Genomic DNA, 19,356 nt, shown 5'->3' on the forward strand with positions numbered 1-19,356 from the left:
TTGGGGATACTTGGTAGGAGCTACAAAGCTATATATGGTTGGTTTCTGCCTGTGGTGAACCTGGAGGCATGTGGTGGTGGCCTCAATGTGAACCAACAGCTGCTGTCACCAATATCTGGCATGGGGCAGTTTAGCCAAAGGCCCAAGGCCCCCAGGCCTTTTGCCACCTGCTAGCTGACAGTAAGGCTCAGCCATTTAAAAAAGCCTTCTTAGGTGTGTCGTTTGGGCTGGTTGACCTTGTGTTGAGAATGCCTTTGGCAACGTGGCACTAGCTGGGCGGGGTGGGGTCCCAGGGAGTCACTAGGCATGGCTATTATTTTTTACAAAGTTAATGCAGTTTTGGTTCTTGTACCAGGGCTGGGTCTGTGACCACTTTGCAAAAACTACCTGAGAACACTGCAGCCAAGCACTGCTCTCTTCAGGCTCACAGTTGTCCGAGAGCTGCCCGTGAGAGGCTGTGGCACAGGTAGTGGCTCACTGCCCACCACCAAAAGTTTCCCCAGCTGCTGTAGCCATCTGCTGCTGTAAAAATGCTTCTGCAGCTTGTTGGTGGAGGCTGGCTGTCCAGGAGCTGAGAGTTCTCCTGGCGATGCAGTACTAGTTGTTTGGAACAGGGACCCAGGGTGTCATCACGGTGGTAAAATACACAGATTTTACCAGACCTATGCAGTTTCAGATTTGGCCCTTTGGGGAAGGGTTCATCATAGAAAAGATGGCACACTCTGTAGGCTACATTTGAGACAGGCTCCACCCAGGGACAATCACACTTGTTCACTCAGTCCTTGCTACAAAACCACATAATTCAGTCTTTCCCCGTATGTCTCTTGCACTTTTCAAGTTGCTGCCCCTGCATCAGAGACCAGGTGAGTGTTTGCAAGCTAGTGAGTCTGTGTGTGGGCCCTTTAAATTGGCATCTGGGTTTCTAGCTGCCTTCTGTCTCACCAGGATGGGCAGACAGAGTCCTCACTGATTTTCACTACCAGATGTTGTGTGGACTGTTCTTCCCGGCATAGGACCCCTAGGCTGGGGAGCCTGGCATGGGGCTGGGACCCCTCCGTGTTCTGGGGTACCTCCACCACCAAGGTGTCCCCTCCTGGGGTTCAACCACTATGTGTGGGTTTGGGTCAGCTTGTTTCGTGTCTCCGCCCCTCCTACCAGTCTCGATGTGGCCTCTTCTTTATATCCTTAGTTTTAAGGGTTCTGTTTAGCTAGTGTTCAGACGATTCTTGAGGTTTATTGTTCTATAATTTATTTGTAATTTTGGTTTGATCCTGGGAGGTAGTAGGCATAACGTTTATCTAATCTGCTATCTTGGACCTTCTCTGATGTCTTACTCTTTTGATACTATGCTTATTAGACAAGATTTCATATTAGACTTCACTTCAAGACCTGGCTCTGCCACTAATAGCTGTGTGAACTTTGGCAAATTTCATAATATTGCTCACCTGTAAAATGAGGACAATTAAAAATATCTACTTGGTAGGGACTTTTTAAAAATATGAAATTAAATAATTTATGAAAAATTTGGCATGTTGCTTTGTACTCATTTTTCCATTCTTACTGGAACTGCCTAATTCAGTCAATACAATCTTCTTTTACAGACATTGAAACATTTTTCTGGCTGCTGTCTTTGACTCTGGTCTTGGCACCCTTAATCCATCTTCAACATTGCTGATTAATTAACAACTCTTCGCTCTGCTCCCCAGCCATTATCCAGTTACTACTTGCTCTTCCCTGACCATGCTGGGATCTTCTACTTTCCTGGTTTATCCATATTCCATTACTTCCCATCTGCTACTATGCTTGCTCTTTCCTTGTTGGCCTTTTGGAACCCACTCTTTCTTCAAGTCTCCCTTCAAATGTTATCTACCTGAGGAGAGAGTCAGTCTTTTCCCATACCTCCATAGATATTCCTGTATGCCTGTTACAACCCAATCACATTGTAATTCAATTATCTGTGAAGGCCCATGTGAGAAAAGAATGTATTTAATTGTTTCGGTATCCTTAGATATGGCACAATTGTAGCTTTAAATATTTGATTATATTTATTAAACAAATACTTAGGCCAATGTTTAGTTTGTATGAATGAAGTCTAAGTCTCAATGTGCTAGGTATTAGGTATGCAGACATAAATGGGAGAAGGTCCTTGTCATCAAGAAGTACACAGTGTGAAGTTGGACAGATGGCATGAGGGACAAAAGATTCATGTCATGAGTGAACAGACTTTTTCATTTACAGCTGAAGATGTCAGCATTTATGCAATTCATTTTTTTTAAAAAGAGGTGAATTAACAGTAACTTAAAATTCTGACTTCTAACTTACTTGTTAATGAAAGCAATTTTAAATTTTGTCTCTTGAGGAAATGTGTTCTTATAGACCCAAATGTCAAACTGTCATTTTATCTTATGATATGAGGAGATTAGCATTGTCTATATGTTTCAAGTGATTTACTGTAAGTATCGGGTTTGTATCAATCGTAGGTGGAACCTTGGGAGTGAGAGCTGCACCAGTTGTCGGAGCTGAACTACTTTCTCTGTGCTTTCTAAATTTTGAGACAAAGCTTACAATGGAAGTCTTGGCTATTGATAGCATATTTGCAAAAGTTGAAGTGATCTTTCCCTAGTTTTAATTTTTCAAGCTCTAAGAATTTTTTTCTTCTTTTCTGATCTTGTACAGTTTAACAATTGTGAGAACAAAAAATCTTTATTAGTTAATTGAATATTGTGGTTTATATAAAATTACCGTGTATAGTAGTTGAGTGTAATATTCAAAATAATTCAGTTTTTCTTTATTGATACAGATCATTTTTTTGCATACTGATAGGCCTTAGTGTCATTATTTGAGAACTGACAATCTTTGTTCCGTAAAGTACAGAAGTGCTTTTTAAGGCAGAAAGGATTTCTGGTACTGTACTCACAGAGTAGTTTTTATTTTGTTGTCTTTGGTGAATTTACGTCTTATTTTCTGGATGATTCTTTGGGATTCTGGCATTGCAAATAGAAGATAATGTTACTGTATTATGTCTATATCTGGGTTCTTAATAACAGTGAGGGTTTTTTCAATGTTATTAACTATGCAAGTTAGAAGAAATTCTGTTTTTTCTTTTTTGTACCTATAGGCCCTCAGTCCTTGTAAGATATAACTCTTAAAAGTATAGAAGCAATCTATGGAATATTTTCAGTGTCACATGGGATTTTGTGTTCAGCAAATGTCAGATTATAAGAATTTTTATTTTGAATTTAGTTTCTAATTAGCATTTCATAATTAAAAAATTTAAAAGCGTCTTTGACAGGACATTGTCTTTGAAATTTAGTTTGTATTAGACTTATTTCATTACAATACAGTGATGGTGATGTAAGGATCTGGCATAGAAGAAGTTTTAGTGAAGGAATTTTCAGACAGATAGTAGTCAAACCAGGAGAGTGTGGTTTTATAAGCCAAGAGAGAAGGGAGATTTAGGAGGAAGAGATGATCAGTAGAATCAAATTAAAGGAAAAACAACAAACAAGGTTCATTAAGATAAGGACAAACAGTATATATTGTTTTAAGTAATTATAAAAGCAGTTTCAGTGGAGTGGTTGGAACTGGCGCCAAATTGCGGTGAATATCATCGATCTTGTTTTCTCCCATGCTAGCTATCTGAACACATAAATGCTATTATTATCACTTCTGCCTGGTATTATTGTTAGTGAATGCAACATATGTTGAAGGGCAATCTGTAATGTGACAATGTGAGGTGAGTGGTGATTGATGTTTTTATCTTAATAGGTAACTTTCTCAGCTTGCCTTGAACGTCAAATCTATGAAACTAAAATTAATGTGAAATGCTTCTTAATAAAGGGATTCTTTTCACTTAGATTTTTACTTCTTTTCATTACACATTGATTTTAAGAACTCCTTTGTCAAACTGACCTCTTAACTTGGCTACCACAGTGTTTAGACCAAGGGTGTCCAAACTTTTTTCAACGTTTTTTACCAAGGGCCATATGTGGTAAAATACACAAACAGCCGGGCCACTCACTCGAGGTGGAGTATGTATTGCCTCACCTGGTTTATTTAAGTAAACTAAATGTATTTTTGGAATTTGCTGTGGGCCAATTAACAATGGATTGTGGACGACAGTTGGCCCGTGGGCCACAGTTTTGACACCCCTGGTTTAGACTGTATATAGTAAGCTTTAAAAAATATTTGTAAAATACTATTGTTAACTGTTTTCTTCCCTCACTTCTGGATGGGAGAACCCTTAGGGAATAGTAGGTAGGAGCCACAAGCCAAGCCACCGACAGTCTAGACTGCTCTGCAGTCCAACAGGACGCTAGCAGAGTGACCTGTCTTTTCCCCATCCTGCTTTTCAGGACCTCCTTCTAAGATGGAGTAGACTAGGCAAGGAAATATAAATATGTAAACTACATGTATTGATTTCAGCTGTTGGAGAGGAAAAACAATCCTCTACCTTCCTCAGTTTTTCTGGCTGTTCTAAGAAATAAATTGACATAAGACAGATAAACAGAAGAAAAAACAATTTAATTGTATATGTACTGAGGCGCCATAAGAGGCCCACACATGGTCCGGCAATTGGGGCATAGATGCCATTCTGAACTAAGGAGAAGGAGTAGGAGTCTGGCACTTCCAAGGAGAGGAGGGCAAGTCACATGGAGGTGGAAAAACAAAAATTTCCTGGGCTATGTGGAGACAATGGGGTATAGAGCCGTCTTAGGTATCTAAGCCCTGCGGAGTTCTTCCTCCCACACATAATCCACATTCTTTGTAGTTATTTGGTGGTAGTACTTCCTGGGCCAGGCCCTGTATCTAAATTCTTTTAGGCACTTAACAGGGAGGTAAAAAGCCCTTCCTGAGTCTTTTGTTTCTTAAAAATAATCAGCATAAAATAATTCTAATGCCAAAGAGACATATTTTGGGGTGGCAAATCCTGCTCCCCTACACAGCCAAAGTCAAAGGAGAAGCAAAAGAGTGACTCTAGTAGAAGCTTTTTTTAGCATCAGACTCAACTCTTTTATTTGTGTTGTCTTTTTCTTCTTTGGACCATAAATTCCCTCCTTATATTTCCTCAGAACATCCTGAAGGGTAGACCTACCTGATCACATGTGTCTCTGTTTCTAATTACTGTATAATGCACTGTGTCTGTGTCTGTGTCTGTGTGTGTGTGTGTGTGTGTGTGTGTGTGTGTATTTCATTATAATTCCATTACTATAAGGTAGTGTTCTGTTTGCCACAGTATCTAGGAGTGAGTCTGAACTTAGAAAACTTAACAAAGACCTTTTAACTCTATAGCTCGTCAGATTCCTACTCCACTCTTGGCTATTCTCACTTTTATGGGTGAAAGAATGCAAAGCATTCCACAGTTCTGCCATTTTTAATTCCTTTTGTCTTTCCTCCCTGGGCTTGATATTTCCCACTTAACAAATGTATTTTGATAAGTTAGATGGCAATATTGGATGGATATAATATAGAGATACCTTTATAGTTGCCTCTATTAAAAGATCTTTTAACAATGAGGGAAATCATTAAGGAAAAGACATTATTTGTGCTAATTACAGCAAATGGAGTAGGGTGTTGAAAAGAAAAGTTAGACTTGCAGCATTTAAAAATTTAATGCTCCAGGGGTTGGGGGAGGGAGGGAAGAGCACAGTGGATTTTTAGGGCAGTGAAACTACTCTGTAGAACACTATAATAATAGACACATGTCATTATACCTTTGTCAAAACCCAAGGATGTACAACACCAGAGTGAACCCTAATGTAAACTATGGACTTTGGGTGATAACGTTGTGTCAGTGTAGGTTCATAGATTATAACAAATGTACCAGTGCAATGCATGATGTTGATAGTGGGGGCCAAAGGTGCTGGTGTGTGGAGGGGACCGGGGCATATGGAAAATATCTTTGCATTCTGCTTCATTTTGTTATGAATCTAAAAGTGCTCAAAAAAATAAAGTCTGTTTAAAAACAAAAATGTGCTCATTAACATCTTAGAAGCATCCAGAAGATGAACTGAAATTTACTTTCTCCAACTCAATAATGAATGAATTAACCTATTTGAGACATTTGTGGACCTGAGGGAAATACCGCTCTTGTTTCACTCACTAAGCTATCTCATTTGATATGCATTAAAAAAACTAAAAATTCAATTATTTGTATTATACTTCACTAACATGTGCTTCCCATTTACCTCTAGGTTTGAAGTTTGAGGAAATTCAAGAAAAATTTGGTGAGGAGTTCTTTAATATATGCTTTGATGAGAATGAGAGAGTCCTTCGAGCTGTAGGTGGCACATTGCAGGACTTTTTCAATGGCTTTGATGCTTTGTTGGAACACATTAGAACTTCTTTTGGAAAACAGGCCACTCTGGAGTCACCATCATTCCTATGCAAGGAGCTCCCTGAAGGTCCTCTCATGCTCCACTACTTCCACCCTCACCACATTGTGGGGTTTGCAATGCTGGGGATGATAAAGGCTGCAGGAAAGAAGATCTATCGGTTGGATGTGGAAGTGGAACAAGTTGCGAATGAGAAACTGTGCTCTGATAGTTCAAACCCAGGCAACTGTAGCTGTCTCACTTTCCTTATCAAAGAATGTGAAAGCACGAATATCACGAAGAACCTTCCACAAGGAACCTCCAAAGTTCCTGCGGACCTCAGAATTAGCATCAACACTTTCTGCAGAGCCTTTCCTTTCCACTTGATGTTTGACCCCCACATGTTAGTCCTCCAGTTGGGGGAAGGCCTGAGGAAGCAGCTCCGATGTGACACTCACAAAGTGCTCAAGTTTGAGGACTGCTTCGAGATTGTTTCTCCAAAGGTCAATGCCACCTTTGAAAGGGTCCTTCTGCGCCTGTCCACCCCATTTGTGATTAGGACCAAGCCTGAGGCTTCTGGCACTGAAAATAAAGACAAGGTAAGTGACCATGAACTTGAGATGGGTGATGGGAACTCGAAGAGTGCATAATTAGTTCAGTAAATTACATGCTGGCTGTACTTGTATTTAGGCAAGAGAGCTTAAAGTGCCATTTAGAAAATTACTGGTCCCTGGATGTATGTAATAAGATTTGGCCCCATTCCCAGCCATTTTGCATAGTGTCTGCATGTTCCATTAATTTATTTCAGCATATTAAAAGAAGACACTTATTAATACTAGCCATAGTAATTACAAAAATGATAGCACTCACTAAAAATCTGATACTGTAAACCCATGCATATTTCCACCGATGGAAGTCAAACTTTGAGGGAAATGGTAAGACTGGTTTCAGCACTGTGGGACTTGCTTTCCTTATACTTAAATAAATATAGGTAAAAAGCTAGCTACACTTTTAATACGTTCTGTTCTAAATTTCACAATCCAGGAATATCTGGTTAACATCCTAGTTCTGTCTTAAATGCAGAATAATGTATTTCCTAAAAGTTGGAAATGAAGTGACTATCTCAGGATCTGATTACATTTTAGTATTGAAATAGAGCCTCATTTCTTTAGAACATCTTCACTCCTTGAGAATACAGTGAAATCTAGAAATCTTTACTGTGAATTTCTTTGAATCCCTTTTGGGAAAATCTGGGTTATAAATTATAAATAAATTATGAAAAGATAAGAGAAATACATCTTAGAAAAGTTGAATTTAAGCAAACATATTTCCTACGGTAAAATATTTTAAAGAAAAAAGTCAACATTAAAATAAATAATAAAATAAATGTAGAGAAAATCAGCCATGACTATTTTAAATTTGATTATATGCTTTCATTGATTAAAGGGAAGAATAATGTGAATTTCCAGATTAGACATTTGAATGTACATTCAGTTTTCAGTAGAGCTTCCTTTCGATATTTTGTGTCAAGATAGATAAAGTTCCATTAGGCTATTCAGTTTGTTCCCAGGCATTTTGGGAAAGCTGTAAAAATGAACATGTTGCTCTGAGCTAAAGGAAGGAAGAATCGCAGAAACAATGAAAACTCAGTGAATGAATAATCTACACATATTCTGGCGTGTCTGCAATAATAAAATAAATGAGGAAATAACCTCCTGAAAGCAGAGTCAAAGACATTTTTGAGGATTTTATACATCATTAGTTTCATAATTTATTAATTTTTATAATTTTGAAATTCAATGGAAAAAGTTTAAACAAAATATTTGAGAAAGATGAAAGGATGCACATTCATTTAGTGTGACTCAATCAGATTAGAAAGAATCATTCTGTAATATTTTTATCATATGAGGTCAGTGAATTGCAAACATCGAAGGAAAAGCCTGAAGATTCCAATTTGGCACATTTGGATATTTTAGTCTGAATAAATTATTATTATTCATTCCTACATTGATTACACATGTTTTAAATAATATTTTTCACATGTACTGTATACATACTCAATAATTGCTACCCATTTTGAAGCTCTTTAGTTTGGAAGAAAGTTGTTAAATGTATATTTTTGTCTATATGTGTAGTTGCTTTAAAACTGGAATTATTCTATCTTTATAACATGGGGAATATTAAAGCTGTCTTACAAAAGTTCAAAATTTGGCTAGGAAGGTTTGAAGCATCTTTAGCTTTTAGAATTGAAGTTAATGTTTTGACAATGTGCCTGAAGTAGAATATCTTATTACCAATGTTAATTGTTCTATATTTTGTGCAGATTTGTGAAAAAGTAAATGCAATTTAAAGATTCTGTGTCAAATTTTCCACCCTATATTTCATCTGGCTTGTATTTCTATTTAATTTGTATACCAGGGTAAGAAATAGACATAAGGAAACGATGACTCAAATGTCACGGCCCCCTGCTAGTTCCAATAATAAGGGACTGTGCTCATTGAGAAGATGCAATTATAATTTAAACATGTTCGTGGCAGTTTAAAAATAAAGCAATAGGCAGGATTTTTAGTTAGAATAAGGACAACAGTCCTGTCATCCTTAGGTTTACATTTCTGTTTATTCACCTGGGTTTGCTGAAGTGGGGCATTTGGGAGGCTCCAGGAAATGACAAATGGCCAAATGGAAATGACAGTGAATGAAGTTGTGACAGGGAGTCGTAAGCAGGTGAACAGCATTGTTTAGTTATTATGTTTCCAAATTCCAAATTTGTGTTTTCTTAAGACATGGAAAGAAAAAAGAAAATGAGGGTTAAAATTATGATTCTGTTGATACATTTGACCGTGATATTCATTCTTTTCCCCCATATCTTTTTCTGTTAATAAATAACACCATGTTGTCTGGAGAGTCTAATTTTTTAGTGGTCTTTGATAAGAAATGCTACTTTAAAAACTAATTTAGGATATTTATTCCTTTGTCTAGCAGTAAAGGCTTTCATGATAATTGAGCTATTTTGGCTATTCACTTAATACCAATGAACCACCACCACTGCCGTCATAAAGCAAAACAAAACAAAACAAAACAAAACAAAACAAAAGAAAAGAACAAAACAAGAGCTAATCATGCAGCTGAATGACAGTAAATTATTCAGAATGGATTGTAATGCTTTTGCTACACCATGATCTTTGCCATTTTGTGTTGTCAGTTAATGATTAACTGCATAGAGGTAGAGCATGCTTGTGAGCAATTTGATGTGATACTAATGAAAAAGAAAGCCATCATCTTAGTTCCAAAGAATTTACATCTTGATTCTGTAGTGATGAGTTATAATGACAAAAGCGTAGCAAGAGTGTAACTGAGAAGCATCTGATGCAGTAATCTTGGCCAGCCATTAATTCAACAGAGTTTTGAGGTTAGAAGGAAGTCTTCCCGATGGCATGACTGAGCTTTGATTCCCATTTTTCGGTTCCCTCTGTATCTTCTCTAAGTGATCATCCATGCCTTACATATTCTTCTGTATTTGCTTTTCCCCCGTATGGCATTCCTATATTTTTATATTTCCTTAAGCCCATCTTCCTTTTCATCATCTTTCCTTATTAGATATCAAGTATTAAATATGAATGAATTGGTTCATTATTTAAAAACAACAACAGATTCAGCATTGGTAATTGAGACTGAATTGGGAATCCATGTTAATTTGTGCTGTGTATCTTTCAGTTCATTCAAATATAATACTCTTCTGGGAACACAATTTTGTTTGCTACCTGAATCTGTGTATGCCGGGCTGCAGCTCCTTTTGCTCAAATAAATGTTTATTATTCTTTAAAAAATATAATATTGTTCTGAGAATTTGGAAGTTTGTCACATAGATTTTTTGAGGCATTGAGAAAAAAATTTGTTGCACTCTAATATGTAATTTCGGTGTTAACATTTGGTCTTATAAACCTAACATTCACATAGGTTTCAAAGCTTTTTTGTATGAAGAGATGTTTGTACACAGGGCTGTTAGAAATTAGAGTAACAGCACATGACTTCTTTCTCTGCATTGTGAGGTCATGATGTGTGGGGGAAGTGGCAATAGAGTCAGAGAGAGGTGTCTCAGGCAATTGTGATCTTAGTAAATCCCTGTAATGTCTGAGTCACAGAATCTAGACAAATAATATTTTTACTCCTTTACAAGTCATCCTTAACATATACATTTATCTGAGCTCAGTTGATTATGAGGCTTTCTACCATCCCTATGATTCAATGAATTCAGATGTATTTTTTAAGAGCAGAGGGGAATCTGACTTTTCAACCATAAAGAGCTCACTCTATTATCAAGACTAAGTTAAAATAATTCTCTGGTTGCTCATGCTGTCAGATAACTCAGAAAGTTATTTGTGAGGATTAAATAACATACCCATGTAAAATTCTTATTATATCTTTGGACCCTGGGTTCAGTGTTGAATATGTTTATTATTATCACTTCTACCACTGTTATTATTATTGTTCCTTTCCACTTGTAACATTCCTCCTATGCATTCTCCTCCTCACTTCTTGCCGTTTAGAAGGAAGTACTGGACATCAGTAGGTTTAATAATTTTAGAGAGATAATCAAGCTCACCTAATATCTTCACAGAATGTGACTTGAGCTCTGCTTCTTGTCTTCTTAATAAAGACTAGGAGACCCTGTCACTTACTCTATAGGAGCTCTGTTTGGATCTGCTTTTTATATAGACTATCATTGTTTTAAAATCCCTAGTCTTCTTTTCAGATTCACTAGAGTTTGGAATCAAGTTTTTATCACCTGTGTCTACTAATATATTTTATGTTCACTTGTTATAGAATTTTGCTGTGCCAGTGGTTTCTAAAATAAAATGGACTCGTTAGCTTAGGCACAACCTGAAACAGCAAAGAGAATACAATAAATAACATGAGCTCTTTTGACATTTTTTTTCCTTAGCAGCAACGCTTCAGAAAACTTTAATAACATTGTGGAAGGAATCCAGCGTTTGAAATATATCATCCCTACGACAGAGCAATGGCTTTGTTGTTCATCTTCACTTTTGTTCTCAGGTTTGGAACTGAGGAAGAGCATAACAACACTTTTCTTTTTCAATCCCCAGAAATATCCTCGTATTTGTCTTGTTAATTAGAAGCTGCAAAATAAATTTAGGAAATAATTTTCATAGAATAGAGGAGGAATTAACCTATGATTTTCTGTGGTCAAATCACTTTTCAAAATGCTCCTTTATCTTTTCTAGATGCATGCCCATAGTCTTCTGACATGATGATTGAAAAGTTTAAAATCTATTTATTAATCTTAATATACCATAATGATACTCTTGAAAGATAAGTTTCATCTGACTGTCAAGGATACATTATTTGACTTCAACTTTAATTTAATTTGGGAAAATGTGAGCTTTCCTTCTCTGTTTAGGTCAGATGTTATTAGAGAATTTCAAATATTGGACAGTATTTTTAGTGGTGGACAAAATGACATTAGGACTTTCTCTATAAATTAATATTTAGAACATAGATACCAGAATTATCTGGAGTTTTCTTTGCTTTTTGTAATTATGAGAGCTTTAATATTAATTTATCATTTTTTTCTAGACCTGCTCTCTAACCAGAAACTGCCTTTTAAAGTAGGTTAGGCAAATTAGATTCTGATGCCAATATTATGAAGTTCAGCTTGGCTCTCTCTCAAATTTTTTTTAATACCCATAATGTTAGAATTACTATGTAGTGCTATGTTACTGGGTAGCTACTGTGTTCTGTATAGTCAGAGGATAAGGTAGATGATTACGTGATGAAGTATACGTTCGTTACAGTGATCCTCATGCTTAAAGTGTACATTTTGCCATGTTTTTACTTTGTTAGCAGGAAAGATTGCAGCCTGAACTTATAAAGGAGATGCCTCATACCAGAGATCAGACGTTATTTAGTTCTAGTGTTGTAGGCTCTGTGGGAGTTGGAAATTAGCACTGTTCAAATTTTTTCAGAATCTTCTTTTAATTGTACCTTTTTAACTTGGAATCATTTTGCTTTAGCTGGTATCTTAAGTATAAGTAAATTAAAAGCTGTTTTCAATGCATTTTTAGCGACCATTTTTAATGGTGCTGCTCTCTTTATTCACATTAACATTAACATTTTTTTGAAAGTATACAGTGCAATGATTTTTAGTAAATGTATATAATTGTGCAACTATCACAACAATACAGTTTTAGAACACTTTATTGCCCTCAAAAGTTTTCTTGCTTATTGGTAGTTGATCCTGCTTCTACTCTCAATCCTAGACAACGACTGGTCTACTTTCCTCCGTATAGACTTGTCTTTTCTAGACATTTCTTATAAATGCAATCATACACATATATGTCTTTTTTTTTGTCTGGCATAATGTTTTTGAGGTTTATCCATGTTCTTGCACGTATGAGCGATTTGTTCATTTTTAGTGCTGAATGGTGTTACATTGCATAGATATACCACAGTTCTTTTTACTCATTCAGCAGTCGATGGACACTGGCTAGTTTTCAGATTTTGACTATTGTGAATAATGTTGCAAAGAACGTTTGCATACAAGAGTTTGTGTTGGATACATTTCCATTTCTCTTGGTCAGATTCCTAGGAGAGGAATTGCTGTGTCATATGGTAAGTATATGTTTAACTTTTTAAAGAAATTGCCACACTGTTTAACACAGAGGCTATGTCATTTCACATTTGACAAGAAACATGAGGGTTCAAATTTCTTTACATACTTACCAACACTGGGTATTGTCACTCTTTTTCATCATAATTATCCTAGTGGGTGCAAAGTAGTATCTTTGGTTTTAATTTACCTTTTCCCAGTGACTAATGGTGTTGAGCATCTTTTCTTGTGCTTATTAGCCGTTGGTATAATTTCTTTGATTAAATGTCTATTTAAATGTTTTGTCAATATTTGTGTTGTTTGTCTTCCTACTGTTGTGATTTTTAAAATATATATTCTGGATATTATATTGACTTCAAAGGGTACTGTATTTTGAAGAACAATTTGAATTTTGATAGTACCAATATTTTATTTTATGGATTATGCCTTTGTTGTGATATCTAACAAATCTTTGTAACTCAAGACCACAGAGATTTTCTCTCTTATTTTCTTTCTTCTAGTAGTTTTATAATTTTAACTCTTATAATTAGATTTGTGGTCCATTTTGAGGCATATTTTGTTTATGCCGTGAGGGCCTAAGTTTTTGTTGTTGTTTATTTGCATATAGACATCCAATTGTATCAGTATATTTTGTGGAGAAAACTATCATTTCACCATTGTATTGCCTTTGTAACTTTGTCAAACATCAATCACCATAAAATTTTATCTAGCCTTTCTATTTTCTATTTTGTGTGTGTGTGTGTGGGGGGGGGACGGGGGAGGGAGGTGTCTCAGGTGATTCTGATGTAGGATCTGCCTGCAATTTCTGGGTGTAGGCCAGGATCCTGTCTCCTGAGACCAAAGAATGGAAACACGGACCCAGGAGAGGCAAAGAGTTTTAAAAAGAGGATAGTTTATTGAAAGCAAAACATCAGAGCTTCCGAGTGGGAGGGGGTCCTGAATGGGGGTGCCCCTATTTTTTAAAATATCTAACTTTATGCTGATAATATGTTTTAATTACTATATCAAAGTTTTGCAATTGGGTATTTTAAATCCTCCAAGTTTTTAAAATTTGTTTTAGCTATTCTAGGTCCTTTGCATTTCCACATAAGTTTTAGGATCCATTTGCCAATTTCTAAAAAAAAAAAAACTTCCAGAATTTTAATAGGGATTGCACTGAATCTATAAATCAATTTAGAAAGAATAGCCATTTTAACAATATTAAGTCTTCCATCCCATGAAAATATCTCTCAATTTATTTAGATTTTCTTTATTTTTTGTGAAAAATATTGTACAGTTTTCAGTGCTCAGGCCTTGTACTTTTTTGTTAAATATGTTTTTATTCTTTCTTGATGATACTGTGAATGGATGATATTGTGAATGGAATGTTTTAAAATTTTATTTTACTAATATATAGGAAAATAAATTTTATAATACATAGGAAATTATGTTTGTATATTGTTCTTGAGTTATGACCTTGATAAACTCAGATTAGAATAGTTTAATATTATAGAATAGATAAAAATGCAGTTTTTTGATAGATTCTTTAGGACTTTTTACTTCCATGATCATGTAGTCCGAGAGTTGAGACAGTTTTTCTTTTTCCTTCTCCATCTTCTCTCCGTCCCTTTTGTAGTATTATTTACTTGTTATAAACCAAGTTATATCTAATAACTATTGCAATAATTATATGTATAATGTATACTTGTAATTATACATGTTATATATTTATATCTATAAATGGGTTTTTAAAAAGGAATTAGGAAAAGAAAGGAAAAATACATTCAAGTGTATTTCTATCTTCTCATATATTTATCCACATATTTAGTAGTATCAGTGCTCTTTATTTTTTCCCATGTATACATGTATTTTCTTTCAACTTGAAGGAGTTCCTTGTACAGTAAGTACACTCACTAGCTGCAAGTTCTATTACTCTGTTCATCTGGGAATGTCTTTATTTCATCTTCATTTTTGATGGTTTTTCTGGATATAAAATTCTCAATTTACAGTGTTTCCCCCCAGCAATTTGAATATACATTTTTCTCTCTTTGGGCCTATTGTTGCCAGTGAGAAATTGGTTGTTAATTATATTGTTATTCCTCTCTGTTTCTCTGAAGGACTTAGAACATGGCGATGTAATAGAGAGTGACTGGTCTTAGGTGTTGAGGAGATTGATTGGAAAGAGAACTCATTGAGAAAGTGTCATGTGTTCTTTTAAAAGGAATATATGAGGCTCATGCAGTTCTCTCATCTCCTGGTACTGACAGGATTCCTAAAGTGGTTACTGCATTGCACCATGTGACACATTTTGTGTCCTTGCACATCCAGTTTAATTTCTTCTTTTCTTCCCTCTTTTCTTTTTCTTTTCTTTTTTTTAAATAGAGCCATATCTTTTTGTGGCTACTGTACGTTTTAATCATATGTATTTCAATTTTGTATTCCTTTTATTAATTTTTGTCTTAAAATAATGTATACTTTGTACAAAATTTGGAAAATGCAGAACATTAAGGCAAAAACATTTTTATAATTAATACCCTGAAATATCCACTGACATTTTGGAGTACCTATTTTTACTTTTTCCTATAAATCTCATTATTTATATAGTTGTAGATGATTGAGTTTAGAAAAATCTGTTTTTCTGATAAAAAAGTAATATGTGCCAATTTAGTCTTTACCATTTATTCCCAGATTTTTTTTCAGTAGTGCAGTTAGCTGTTTCTTTGTGCAGTTAGCATATTTTCTCTGATTACTCAATAGAAGTCTAACATATTTTGGCACATCTAGTATACCCATCTTTGTTCATTCCTATATAGTAATCTTGTATAATCTTCAATTTACTCTCCTGTAAAAAATATTTATGGAGAAACTTCTGTTCAGAAACTTCTGTTCTATAGAAATGTAAGTCTAGCCCTTATTAGTCAATGCTGAGATATTTTACTGAAGATTTATGGAGGTAACCCAAATATCTTCAAAGGTAAAAATATTATCACATTATTTTTATAATGTTATTTATAAAAAATAAATATTCATATTAAAGACTCTACTATTATAAGAAACAACTTCTGCGCCATTTTATTTTCATAGTGGATATGGTGTAATCTAAAAATTAATGAATTTGTGGACTAGAGAGGTTTGTCAAGGCTGTAATTCTATTTTGCAATCCCTCTTCTTCTAAAACTCAGCACATGATGCCCTTCAAAATTCAATTCAATAAAATATTTTTGAAATGCCACCTATATTTGGGTTTTCCAAGTTTAGCAGCCAATTTCCACTCCTCAAAGTGCAATGAAAACTTGATTTCTGTGATCTATTATAAATAAACATAGTAAAAGCAGTCTTTAAAACATTTTCAACTTACAGGTTTGTTTTGTGAGAAGGCTGTTTATTTATGCTTTTCAGCATCTATGAAATTGGACCTTTAGGAAATCCTGAAATTTTAAACAAGTCATTAGTATATGTGTCTTTAACAAGATTTGTCCAGGTTTATTTAGTTATAGAAATTATAAGACCAGTGTTCACATTTCTAGTATATAAGTGGTTAAAGACTCTGAACTCTTATTAGATCTGTTTCTATTGTACTTGAAAAATATGACCCAGAACGCTTTGATCATGTTCAACAGTATTTCCTTATTTTGTGAGGGAATGAGTAGAGTTTGCCGCATTTTGTTTTTCTGAAAAGAACCAAAGTATTTATGTTTGAAACACTTAATGATCTTGGTTTGTTTTCACTTTTCCCTTAACTGAAGACAGTGTGTGTGTTTTTCATGAAGATTCGAGGGAGTCAAAATTTATCTTACTGCAGAAGACAAGCAGGGGAAGAAATTTGATCTCCAAACTCTTTCTCTTTGAAGGAGAGTTCAAGAACTGTATTTCTTTCCAGGATAGACTTATCTGTGATGTTGTTGGTGGTTAATATTAACAGTGATTATGATAACACGTACAACTCCTTAAAGTGAATGAGATGTCTAGTTCACACATCTCAAAATTATGAGTGAATGAATGAATGACTCTGTTGATCATTCAGCACTGGCTTCAGAATTCTTCCTTTCACTTTATGAAAGGGATGAGGGACTCTCTCTATCTCCATCTACATATATGGAAAACTTATGTTATGATCTATGGTTCCTTGCATTTCCATATTTTCTAATATAGATGTTATTATGAGTACAATAAAAAGTGTAGCTTTAATATTAGAATTCTAAAAAAAGTTAGAATTACAATTAATAAGAGTTGGAAATAAGTTCTTCTAAACATTTTACATTGAAAAGATTCTGTGCCACTCTGATGCATTTTCTAGGTAGGTTATAAATTCTTGTAATCATAATATCTTTATGAGACTAATTATGATAACTATTGTCAGTGGTTTAATTACCATTCTACTCTGCTGTTTGGTTTTAGAGACTTTTTCCATACTACAAGTTGTTTATTATTCTGTGAAATAATTATTCTGTGAGATGTTACTTTACACATAATTATATTCTATATAAACTCAAAAGGATATAAAGTTTTGTGAAGTTAGAGTCCTTGCTTATTCCATTAATTTACAGAAATAAATAATATCTAATAAGTTATTTACAAGTTCTGTTTTCTGTTTCTTTATAATTCTTTTGATTTTATGGGGCTATGTATTTCATAGTTATGATATTTCAGTCTGTCAGTTTTTCCATTCATAAGTAGATACTTTTCTAAATTTTTATTTTATTTCGACAAGACACTTAATATCTACCCTCTAACAAATTTTTAAGTGTACAATACAATATTGTTAACCATAGACACAGTGTTGTGCAGCGATCTCTAGAACTTACTCATCTTGCATTATTGAAAAGATATTCCCGTAGATATGACTTTTTAAACTTGAATACACTACTAAATTACAGAAGAGAATGAACAATTTTGTATGTGAGAAAAAGTATTCCAACTTTCTGTCACTGATAGGGATCATTTGACACTATAAAATGTGTTTGATTTTCTTAAAGAACATTATCTTGGAAAAGTTACATGTAGTTTGATCTCCTTAGCTTTACCCAGGCATTTTTTTAAAGAGAACCACTGTTCTACAGTGTGATTTTCTAAGCATCGCCAGTATTCAATTTCTAAGTTAGCTTCTCATCACTATCATATAACAATTTAAAGTAGTTGAATTGAAAAAATGTGTTTGACAGTATTCTTAAAGTCTAAATATAGAGTATATGTACATCTGCTTTGTTTCCCTTAACCACTAATTTAATAATTCCAAGGGGAAGAAATAATTAAGTAGGTCTGGTATGAAACATTCTTTATAATCTGAACAAGGGTTTGATATCATGTTTCCCGAAGGAGGAAAAATATTCTCATAAATTTTTAAATGCTTTTGTTATGTGTACAAAAATTGACTTCAGTACACTATTATTTTTCTATTTTTACCCTTGATAATTCTTGACTCATTGTACCAAAATTATATTTACTTTTACCTATCATACTGTCATAGGATTTCCTTGTTTAACTTTTGATTATATTCCATTCACTCCCTACCCTGCTCAGGAATTTCTATCACCTAAATTTATGGTTTATGTCAAGATTTTAAATTTATTTTATTTGAGATACCGCATTCCTTAATTTTATCTGTCTCCTTTATCATTGTTTGTATTTAATGTTTGAGTTGGCTTTTTTGGTTTAGCAAATTGGATTGACTAAGACATTATTTTTAACATATTGTAAGTTTCACTATATTTTTGAAAAGCACATTTTATGATTGAGAAGGAGCCTTCTAGTGTTGATAGCATGGATTCTAAAGGTTACTGGTCAGACCAATCATTGACTTATTTATAAACTATTACATATTATAGTGTAGACGTTATTTTTCTGTATTACTATATAAAATGTCAAAAATCATTTTATTCATTTTATCAAATATTAGAGTTGAAAACTATTATCATCTAATTATTTATCCCATTTATTTTCTCAGAATTAATCAAAACACTAAAAAATCCATTTTTATTTAACTGAAATTGAGGCCCAGAATGCCTGACATCATTTATCTTTTCAGAACTAAAGATAATTTAAAACAGTTTTCATACATCTTAGTATAGAATTGACTGGCAATAGGAGAGAAGAGAATGTGTTCTAAAGTTCTACCAGTGAGGTACAGATGAAGAACATATTTTGTATGGCAGTTATTGTAAAGGATTAATAAAGTTAATTGAAATTTAAAAGTGACATGAATTTTTTAAAAATTGGTGACTTCTTCCAGTTTTTGGTAAAACTCTTAGTTTCTGGTATATATATATTCATATATATATATGAATTTTACCATATATACACATACACACACGTATATATGTATTCTTGAAGTCTAAATATAGAGTATATGTACATCTGCTTTGTGTGTATATATATATATACATATATATATATTATATATATTTAAAAGTATATATATATTTATATATATTTAAA

General features: G+C 34.2%; 1 protein-coding gene across 1 annotated transcript in view; it reads left to right on the top strand.

The window, feature by feature from the left end:
* Window positions 1-19,356, top strand: part of GUCY1A2 (guanylate cyclase 1 soluble subunit alpha 2) — a 271,043-nt gene that overhangs the window by 68,943 nt on the left and 182,744 nt on the right. Inside the window, exon 4 of the mRNA XM_074335531.1 lies at window positions 6,195-6,913. Coding sequence (XP_074191632.1) covers window positions 6,195-6,913 — 719 coding nt within the window. The remainder of the gene's footprint in view (window positions 1-6,194; window positions 6,914-19,356) is intronic.

Source organism: Rhinolophus sinicus, linkage group LG06, assembly GCF_036562045.2.
Source record: "Rhinolophus sinicus isolate RSC01 linkage group LG06, ASM3656204v1, whole genome shotgun sequence".
NCBI classification, from domain to species: domain Eukaryota; kingdom Metazoa; phylum Chordata; class Mammalia; order Chiroptera; family Rhinolophidae; genus Rhinolophus; species Rhinolophus sinicus.